General features: G+C 63.4%; 3 protein-coding genes across 3 annotated transcripts; 1 reads left to right on the top strand and 2 right to left on the bottom strand.

Moving 5' to 3' along the window:
- Positions 1–118: 118 nt before the first annotated feature.
- On the top strand, positions 119–3,024 carry LOC106897571 (protrudin-like). Its single transcript, XM_014958275.1, has 6 exons — positions 119–186; positions 351–371; positions 578–722; positions 1,027–1,073; positions 1,905–1,986; positions 2,213–3,024. The coding sequence occupies exons 2-6, from the start codon at positions 369–371 to the stop codon at positions 2,275–2,277; spliced, it is 342 nt and encodes a 113-aa protein (XP_014813761.1). The 5' UTR covers positions 119–186; positions 351–368; the 3' UTR covers positions 2,278–3,024.
- A 2,790-nt stretch (positions 3,025–5,814) lies between these two features.
- On the bottom strand, positions 5,815–6,426 carry LOC106897063 (secreted frizzled-related protein 5-like). The gene has a single exon (XM_014957444.1). It carries the CDS (start codon positions 6,424–6,426, stop codon positions 6,094–6,096), a length of 333 nt encoding a protein of 110 aa, XP_014812930.1. The 3' UTR covers positions 5,815–6,093.
- Positions 6,427–7,076: 650 nt separating this feature from the next.
- On the bottom strand, positions 7,077–9,906 carry LOC106897059 (secreted frizzled-related protein 5-like; the record flags this gene model as incomplete). The annotated part of the gene is made up of 3 exons (XM_014957434.1): positions 7,077–8,158; positions 8,575–8,652; positions 9,420–9,906. Coding segments are annotated over 3 exons (906 nt in total), but the record flags the coding sequence as incomplete, so codon positions are not given.

Genomic DNA, 9,906 nt, shown 5'->3' with positions numbered 1-9,906 from the left:
TCAAGAAGCTGCTGGAGGGCTGGTCCTTTGTCGTGGAACCTGCCACAGAAGTGTGGCCCCCACCTTGGGCGAGGGTGGGGGTACAGCAGGACTAGCTCTGTGCATCTCTTGCAGGACCTTACCCCTGGCAGCGTGGAGGAGGCGGAGGAGGCAGAGCCTGACGAGGAGTTCAAAGATGCTATTGAGGTTTGAGGCTGGTGGGGGTGGGCTGTGCCCGCAGCGCAGCTGTGGTAGGAAGGGGAGAGGGCCTTGACGGGCAAGCTGGGCTCTCGGGGAGGGTGAGTGTGGGGCTGGTTGCCTCTGACTTCATCTGCACTGCCTCTCCTCTCTGTCCCATGCTGCTGGAGAAGGAGAACCAGCTGCTGGTCATGGTGAGTACTACCATGGCAAGGTGTGCATGAGGGGCATCTCCTCCCAGCTGGAGCTGGCAGCCTTTGCTTGGTTTGCTGGTGGCTCGTGGTGATGCCAGGTGGAGCATCCTGCTTGTTGGGTGCCCATCTCTGGGGCGAGCTGCCCTGCAGCCCCTGACCACGCTCCCAGCCCCCCCTCTGCCTTCAGCTGGCTCTGTTCTCTGCAGGAGGATGACGAAAGCTCTCAGTGTTCAGCAGATTTTGACCTCAGCCTCCCGGACAATGGTTTTATGAGCAAAAATGAGGTCATCCGCAGCAAGGTGTCGCGCCTGACGGAGCGCCTGCGCAAGCGCTACCCCAGCAACAACTTTGGTAAGGCTGGAGTGGGTGCTGCCTGGGGGAGCCCAGCAGAGCTGGGTTTGTGCTGCTCCCAGTGGGGACCACTGAACTGGGAGCAGACAGAGTGGTGTGGTGCCTGCTAGGGCTGTGCTGCCACCTCCAACGACCTCTCTCCTCCATGGGAAGGATGTTCCCAGCTTTCCTGGGAAGGGCAGGGATGGGAGGGTGCAGTGTCGTGGTCTCCAGGCTGAGCCTTTGCAAGGGGCATGGGTGCTGCTGTGCCTCCCTCAGTCCCAGGCAGCAGAGCCCTGTCTGACTCCTGCTCTCTTTCTTGCAGGGAGCTGCACGGGCTGCGCAGCCACCTTCTCTGTGCTCAAGAAGAGGGTGAGTCTTCAGCTTCAGCCCCAGCTCGCTGCTTGCACCTGGGGCAGAGGTGTTGTGTGTCTGGCTCTCTCTGGCATTCTCTGGCAGCTCGAGTGGCTGGTCTTGGTCACAGCCCAGCAGCAGGTGACCTCAGCTACGTGCTGGGTGTTGCGTGCCTCATGGTGCCAGGGATCCCTCGTGCTGTGAAGCCTTTGTGCCTTTTGCTCTTTCGGAAGCTGCCTGAGGGCAGACCCCTGTGTGTTGGTGTGCAGTGTCCCAGTTTAGCCCATTTCTCATGGCCTGAGAGCTTTCTGGTGAAGCAGAGCGTGGGTCTGTTTGTGGGAACTAGGGGAGCAAAGGCCACCTCTGTTGTCCTGTCTGAGCCCCTGTGGGTGATGCCTGGCACTCTGTCCCCTGGGTAGTTCTGCAAAGGATGTCTGTCTTGCTCCCTCCAGACTCTCTTCCTGCTGCCTCTTGGTCTCCAGACTTGTGGCCTCCTCCCCTTCCTTCTGGGTTAGTCTGATATCTCTGGAGCTTACTTCCCTCCAGAGTTACAGCACAGGAAGTGATAGTGTCCTTAAACTTCCTGGAGCTTGTGCCCTGGTGCTTTCCTAGGCTGGGCACGGGCTGCCCGTGATGTTAGAGTCTGCAGATCCAGCACTGGGCCTGGGTGATGTGTCCAGGTGCTGGGGGCAGGTGGCCCATCTGCTACTGCTGGGGGGGCTTAGGGCCCGCACTCACTCCCCATCAGCAGGGACCACTGTGGGGTGTTCTGGCACTGAAGTTTGCTGGGGAGGGCTGGAGTGTGCACAGAGCAGTGTCTCACTTCCCTCTCTCTCTCTCTCTTCACAGCGGAGCTGCAGTAATTGTGGGAACAGCTTCTGCTCCAGGTGTTGCTCCTTCAAGGTCCCCAAGGCTGTGATGGGAGCCACGGGTGAGTGTGAAGGTGGAGGAGGAGGGGGGTCTCACTCCCACCTGTGCCATCTGCTGTGGGGATTTGCCCTGGTGCTGGTGGAGAGGGTTGGCAGGACCTGCCCCGCGCTGCCTGGCTGGGATCAGAGCAGTGAGGGGTTCGCAGCTCCGTGGCTGGGGTCCCTATCCCGTGGGTGAACGGTGTGGTGGGGAAGGGGAGCATCTCTGACACCTGCTTTCCTTTCCAGCCCCGGAGGCTCAGAGGGAGACGGTGTTCGTGTGTGCTCTGTGCAACCAGGTGCTCACCAAATGACTGAGAGAGGCCCAGCCAGCTCCTGGGGCCTGCACCGCCTGACGCCGGGACAGCGGGTGCCCTGCCCTTGCTGGATGGCAGCCTGGGCTGCTTGTTTCCTGGTGTGGTGTCACCCTGCCAGAGGACACCTCTGCTCACCGCTGCTCCTGCCAGCGCTCGGCTGGGGCAGAGCAGCCCTTGCCCTGCAGCATCTGCTGCACAGCTGGGTCCCTGCGGTGGAGCGTGACCCACAGCTGTGCCCCCGTCCCTGCAGCTGCTCCCTGGCACTCGCTGTGCCCTGCCACATACTTCCCCAGGCCCTGTGGTCTGGCTCAGTGATGGAGGAGCCATCCTTCCTACCTGTGGTCCTACCTCCACCTCCTGGGTGGGGCAGAACGGCCTCGGAGCTCTGTCCCTGTGTTTCCCAGCGCTGCGCTAGGTGACTGTATTTTTGGGATCAAGTCAGAGCTTTACTTGCATTCCCAGGAGATGTGGTCTTTGGTCCTGGCTCAGCTGAGACCCCGCTGGTTGCTCCTGTGCTCCTGGGGCACACTGCCTGCAGGCTGAGTCCTTTCCCCTCCGTATTTGGCTGTAGGGCAGAGGAGGCAGGAGGGTAAGTTTGGGCCGGGCTCTGTGGCCAGATCTCCAGCTGCAGCCTGAGGAGAGGCACAAACTGGTGCTGCTCCGTGCACTTAGTGACTGCTGCTTTCTAATACAGATTAATATATAAGTGTATATAGAGAATGACCAATAAATCTCTTGCCCTCAGCTGGCTCTTGTCTTGCCCAGGGGAAGCTGGCCCAGGTCACTGCTGTACTTCTGTGGCCGTGGAGGAAAGGGTGACTCTGCCACCAGCTCCCACCCCTTACTGGGGTTTCCATCTTCGGTCATCCTGTGGCTGTGTTTGCCTCCTGCTGAGGGCTGCCTGCCCCTGTGCCAGGGCTGGATGCTGCTGGGCTGCAGCCAGGGAGAAGCTCAGCTCTGGCAGGAGCTGCCGGGCTCCCCCTCTGCCCCCCGGGGCTGCTCCTTGCCCTGCCCTGCCCGCGGTGGTCCCGGCAGCTGCCTGTGCACACAAAGGTGACCTTTCCCTGTGCGAACAGCAAAGCTCCCAGCTATCCCAGGAATGTCACCCTGGCTGCTGTGCAGCTGGGCACGGCCCGGGCCTGGGTCCCTGCCATCCAGCTGCAGCTCCCCCCGCCGGGGGGGGTGGTGGTGCTCTTGGGCTGTCATTGCCCAGTGCCCACTTGGACCATGGCACCCACCACCTTGGGAGGGCACTGGGGGGCACAGGTCTGATGCTGACTGTACACCCCACCAGCGTGGGAGCTCCTGTGGGGCAGCCTGAGCCCTCCTCTCAGCTGTGGGCTCAAAAACCCCTTTCTCAAGCTGGGCCCTGCGGAAATTTGGGGGAGAAGCTGGACTGGACAGTGACGATGGGGGTGTCTGTTGTTGCTCCAGGACCAGGGGGTGTGTGGAGGGGCTGGCACGCAGGGGGCTCAGCGGGTACTGTGGGCAGTGGAGCAGCTGTAACGCTGGGGAGGGGGCTGCGTAGCACCCCAAGAGCCGTGGGGTGGTGGGTGAGGGTTTATCTGCAATGGGGTGACCCCTGGTGTGCGGGGGCTGGGGAGGGGGCTGAGCTGTGGAGCTCAGACGAGTGGCGGTGGGAGGCAGAAGAGGAATCACTTGTTTTTCCAGAGAAACCAGGGAGTGTGATGGCCGTGTGTGTCTGAGCGCTCCCTGGAAAGATGCTAATGACGCAAAACACAGAGGCTACAGATAAACTTGGGCTGAGGGAGATGGGGGTTTATTTGCGGACTTTAAGTTTTGCAGTAAAATGACATAATTGATGATGTTTACTCCTGTGGCAGCGCACTCAGCAGCCTCGCTCTCAACATTCCTTCTAACAATATTTGATATTTTTCCCCTAGTTTGTTTTTTTTTTTCCACATTGTCCAGGGTGGGGGCGGTGACTGCCTGCCTCCAGCGAGAGGCCGTGGCGGGGGCTGGCTGCCCCCTGGCCCTGGCTGCCTGTGGGGCAGGGGCACATTCCCCTGGCTGGAATGGGGTGCCCCTCTGGGAGGTTGGGGAGCAGCCAGTGGGGTCGAGGCCATGCCCAAGGGGGGGCAGAGGGAGCGGGGATCACCCTGGTGTGGGGCAGGTGCCTGGTGGCCTCCTCAGGTGGGAGGGGGGTGGGATGCGGGGCGTCCTGCAGCCTCAATTCCCACCTTGTCCCCGGAGGCTCCCCTGTGGTGGGGCCAGCTCTGGTGAGAAGCCGCAGCGTCGGGCACCAGGTGTTGGGTAAATATCCCCGTGGCTGCCTTCGTGCCTCCCTCACCCCTCGGGATGGGCGGGCGCAAGAATGTGCTGGGTAAACAGGGCCGCAGTGAGAGTGCGGTGGGGGGGCTGCCCCTCTCGCCTGCCCCTGGGGCAGAAGCAGCCTCTGCTGAGGGGCAGTGCCCTGCTGCCAGCAGAGGGTCCAGCCCCAGGGCTGCCCCTGGTACCGGTGCTGCTTGGGGGGGTTCCTGGCTGGTGCAGGTGGGTGTCCCCAGGGAACCTTTTGGGAGGAGGTTGGGGGCTGTGGGGTGGGAGGTCTGGCACCAGGCAGGGTTGGCTGGGGGCCGCAGACAGGGCTTTCAGGCGCGCAGAGGGGGGGTGCCCAGGGATGGAGGAAGGGATCCCGGCCCAGGGTTTGGCCCCCCCACTACGCTCAGGCTCCCCACATGCACTGCCACCTCCCAGCCTGCAGATCCGTCCCCCGGGGGTGATGGAGGGAGAAACCTGTCTGGCAAACACCCCCAGACCCAGCTGTGGGACTCCCGTGTCCCCCCCCATCCTCCTGACCTCGCCAGGCTCCCCAGCATGGCAGGGATGTCTGTGTCTCCAGCAATGCCTGTCACCACTGGGGACCTCCTCCCTCATCTTGGCCAGGCTGCCCGGCTCTGGGCACGGAGCCTGGAGCAGGGCTGGAGCCAGAGCCCAGGGTGACCCCACTCCCTTGGGTCACCCCACTTGGACTGGGTGTTCCCTCCCATCCTTCCTGGGGTCTCTGACTGGACCCCAAGGGGAGGTTGCCCATGAACCACAGGGATCTAGACACAGGCTTCTCTGAGGTGACGTACTTTACTGCGCTGTGGATGGGCAAAGGGTGCCTGGGCTGTGCCTTGGCGAGGGATGTGAGGGATGCAGCAGGGCTGGGCTGGGCTGGAGGGGCTGGGAAGTGGACACTGAGCCATCTGGGATGGGGAGGGTGGGAGAACCCAGACAGGGGCTGTGCTGCTCTGGTCTTGAGTGGGGCAGGAGAGACCTGCTTTGGCTGGGGTGGATCCCTGCAAAGGTGGGATAATCCAGGGCTGGGGTGAGGGTGTGGGATGCTTTGGGCTGGAGCAGGGAATGGAGGGGTCTGGGACAGGGGACACAGGGCAGGGGTCTCAGGTACAACCAAAGGGTCCCAAGAGGGCCAAGCAGGGATTCTAAGTGCATGCAAAGGTCCCTGGGGTGCTGGGCAGAGGGCTTGGGGGTAGCCAAGGGGATGCTCACAAGCATGCAGAGCAAGGGTCCTGGGTGCAGCCTGAGCTCCTGGGTGGGGGGAGGGATCCTTGGAGGAGAACAGAGGTCCCAGGGGTGAAGAGCAGAGCTCTTGGGACAGGGCAGGGGTCCTGGCTGTGGATCCAGGCTCCTGCGAATGTGTCTGGGAATGCTGGGAGCGCAGAGCAGGGTCCTGGGGCACAGTCAAGGGGCTGAGGGCAGCAGAGCTGGGGTCCTGGGGTACAACCAGGGATACAGCTGGGGTGCAGTGTCAGGCCAGTGCAGGAGTCCTGGGGCAGGGTGGGCAGAGCCCTAGTGCTGCCCGGCCCCATAGAGCAGGGGGTGGTAGAGGGGGCAAGGGTAGGAGAACATGAACTTGACGGCGAACTTCATCTCCTTGTTGTGCTTCTGCCAGGGGTAGATGGCGAGGAGCAGCAGGCGGCCGCCCACCTTGCGGCCCATCACCAGGAAGCTGCCGCTGAGGCTGTCGAGCTGGGGGCAGGGGCAGGCGCCCGCGTTCCTCATGTGCAGCACCATCTTCTTGGTGTCCTTGCGCTTGAGCGGGCCCAGCTTCAGCACCTTCTTCTTCTGGGCGGCCACCAGCCGCCGCTCCCCGTTCTCCTCTGTCATCTCCTTGATGCGCATCTTCACCACTGTGTGGGGCAGCCATGGGGCACAGTTGGGGAGGGGGTGACACTGCCCTGGGGTGCTGCTGGAGGGGGGGTGTGGGGTGTGGGCTTGGCACCTGTACAGGACAGGGTGCATCCTGGCCCTGGGGTGGGACCCAGAAGCAGGGTTTGTGGGGAATTTACTGTGTGGGGAGGGAAAGGGGCTGTTGGTGAGGGGTTCAGTGGAGACCCCCACTGACCCTCCCAAATGTCCTATTCTGCCTATCCCCCCACCCTTCTCCTTTGGTGCACCCATCCCATCCACACGTGGCTCACAGGGTCTCCCCTGAGGTTGTCCCTGCAAAGCCATGCCCTTCAGCCGCCCCTCGCCTGGGCTGTCTCCCGTGTCCCCCCCCATCCTCCTGACCTCGCCAGGCTCCCCAGCATGGCAGGGATGTCTGTGTCTCCAGCAATGCCTGTCACCACTGGGGACCTCCTCCCTCATCTTGGCCAGGCTGCCCGGCTCTGGGCACGGAGCCTGGAGCAGGGCTGGAGCCAGAGCCCAGGGTGACCCCACTCCCTTGGGTCACCCCACTTGGACTGGGTGTTCCCTCCCATCCTTCCTGGGGTCTCTGACTGGACCCCAAGGGGAGGTTGCCCATGAACCACAGGGATCTAGACACAGGCTTCTCTGAGGTGACGTACTTTACTGCGCTGTGGATGGGCAAAGGGTGCCTGGGCTGTGCCTTGGCGAGGGATGTGAGGGATGCAGCAGGGCTGGGCTGGGCTGGGCTGGAGGGGCTGGGAAGTGGACACTGAGCCATCTGGGATGGGGAGGGTGGGAGAACCCAGACAGGGGCTGTGCTGCTCTGGTCTTGAGTGGGGCAGGAGAGACCCTCTTTGGCTGGGGTATATCCCCGCGAAGGTGGGATAATCCAGGGCTGGGGTGAGGGTGTGGGATGCTTTGGGCTGGAGCAGGGAATGGAGGGGTCTAGGGCTGGGGACACAGGGCAGGGGTCTCGGGTGCAACCAAAGGGTCCCAAGAGGGCCAAGCAGGGATTCTAAGTGCATGCAAAGGTCCCTGGGGTGCTGGGCAGAGGGCTTGGGGGTAGCCAAGGGGATGCTCACAAGCATGCAGAGCAAGGGTCCTGGGTGCAGCCTTAGCTCCTGGGTGGGGGCAGGGATCCTTGGAGGAGAGCAGAGGTCCCGGGGGTGAAGAGCAGAGCTCTTGGGACAGGGCAGGGGTCCTGGCTGTGGATCCAGGCTCCTGCGAATGTGTCTGGGAATGCTGGGAGCGCAGAGCAGGGTCCTGGGGCACAGTCAAGGGGCTGAGGGCAGCAGAGCTGGGGTCCTGGGGTACAACCAGGGATACAGCTGGGGTGCAGTGTCAGGCCAGTGCAGGAGTCCTGGGGCAGGGTGGGCAGAGCCCTAGTGCTGCCCGGCCCCATAGAGCAGGGGGTGGTAGAGGGGGCAAGGGTAGGAGAACATGAACTTGACGGCGAACTTCATCTCCTTGTTGTGCTTCTGCCAGGGGTAGATGGCGAGGAGCAGCAGGCGGCCGCCCACCTTGCGGCCCATCACCAGGAAGCTGCCGCTGAGGCTGTCGAGCTGGGGGCAGGGGCAGGCGCCCGCGTTCCTCATGTGCAGCACCATCTTCTTGGTGTCCTTGCGCTTGAGCGGGCCCAGCTTCAGCACCTTCTTCTTCTGGGCGGCCACCAGCCGCCGCTCCCCGTTCTCCTCTGTCATCTCCTTGATGCGCATCTTCACCACTGTGTGGGGCAGCCATGGGGCACAGTTGGGGAGGGGGTGACACTGCCCTGGGGTGCTGCTGGAGGGGGGGTGTGGGGTGTGGGCTTGGCACCTGTACAGGACAGGGTGCATCCTGGCCCTGGGGTGGGACCCAGAAGCAGGGTTTGTGGGGAATTTACTGTGTGGGGAGGGAAAGGGGCTGTTGGTGAGGGGTTCAGTGGAGACCCCCACTGACCCTCCCAAATGTCCTATTCTGCCTATCCCCCCACCCTTCTCCTTTGGTGCACCCATCCCATCCACACGTGGCTCACAGGGTCTCCCCTGAGGTTGTCCCTGCAAAGCCATGCCCTTCAGCCGCCCCTCGCCTGGGCTGTCAGAGCTGGGGGAGGGCTGCCCCTTGCCCGGGGGGGAGCAGGAAGGGGACCCCAGCACTCACCGAAGTCACTGGAGCACATCTGCTCCATCATGCCGTCTGCCTTGTGCTCCATCTCGCACTGGGTGCAGATCTTGGACACTGTGGTGAGAGACCAGCCGCTGTCACAGCTCTGCTGCTGCCGCCTGTCACTCAGGCCAGCTCTGGGGGGACATGCTGGGGGAGTCCCAACACCCCCCCCTGCTCCCCGTATGGCTGTGTCAGGGTGATGCTGGGGACACAGATCACTTGGCTGCTGGCATCCCAGCACCCCCCTGGAGGAACGGCATGTGGGGACACCCCCCGTCCAGCTGCCAATGCTTTGGGGTGCAGCAGCAGCAGCAGTGAGGGTGGCCCCAGCCTGAAGGGTGTCACAGCCCTGATCCTGACTCCAGGCTGCCTTTGGGTGATGTCCCCTCTCCTGCCCGAGGGGACAGCCACCCCCTGACAGCAGCATGGGGTCGATACCCACAGGTGCAGGATGCTCTTTGCTGCTGGGATGAGGAGCCAGTGGGAGGAGAGGGACACAGCTCTGCCATGGGTCCCCCTGCAACTCCAACCTTGTCCCATGTCCACCCCCGGTGCTGCTCCTGTGCCTTCTCCCCTGTCCCGGGGTGGCTCTGTGCAGACAGCCGGGTGCCAGGCTCCCCAGACAGCAAGGGGTGCCCAACCAAAGCAACTGATGCTGCTGGTACTATGCCCATTCGTGTCCTGCTGCAGACAGAGGGTCCTTGGCCAGCGCCAGCACCCTAGGTCCTGCTTGGAGGGGTGCAGGGGCTCTGCAGGAGGACCCTGGCTGCACGGGGACATACTGCTGGCAGGTGCCATGTGTGTGTCCCCATCCCACTGCAGTTGCCCTTCCTCCTTACCTGGCGGTGGGGTGACCTTGCTGTTCCCAAACTGGACGGCGATGCAGAGCTCGTGGTCGGAGGGGAACTTGGCGCAGTGCAGCATCTCGGGCCAGGGGAAGCCGTAGGACTCCATGACGGGGGCGCAGGAGTCGCGCACCACCTCGCAGAGGGAGCGGCAGGGGTAGACGGGCCGGTCGAGGCAGACGGGGGCGAAGAGGGAGCAGAGGAAGAGCTGGGTGTCGGTGTGGCACTGCTTGGCTAGCAGGGGCACCCAGCTGCTGGCCTGCTGCTTGGCCTCGGCCAGGCTCTCGTGCTCCAGCAGGTTGGGCAGCCGCATGCGCTTGTAGCCCACGTCGCGACAGAGCTGCATGTCGGGGGGGATGTCGAGGCACTGCGGCTCCCGCCCGTAGAAGCGCCCGTGGGGCTGGCTCTCGGGCTGCCAGCCGTAGTACTCGTAGTGCTGCCCCTCGCCCGGGGACCCCGCCAGCGCCAGCGCCAGGGCCAG

The sequence above is a fragment of the Calidris pugnax genome, unplaced genomic scaffold, assembly GCF_001431845.1.
Source record: "Calidris pugnax isolate Ruff unplaced genomic scaffold, ASM143184v1 scaffold4, whole genome shotgun sequence".
Lineage (NCBI taxonomy): Eukaryota > Metazoa > Chordata > Aves > Charadriiformes > Scolopacidae > Calidris > Calidris pugnax.
The sequence above is the reverse complement of the archived record's forward strand: the minus strand, read 5'-3'. Positions and strand labels throughout refer to the sequence as shown.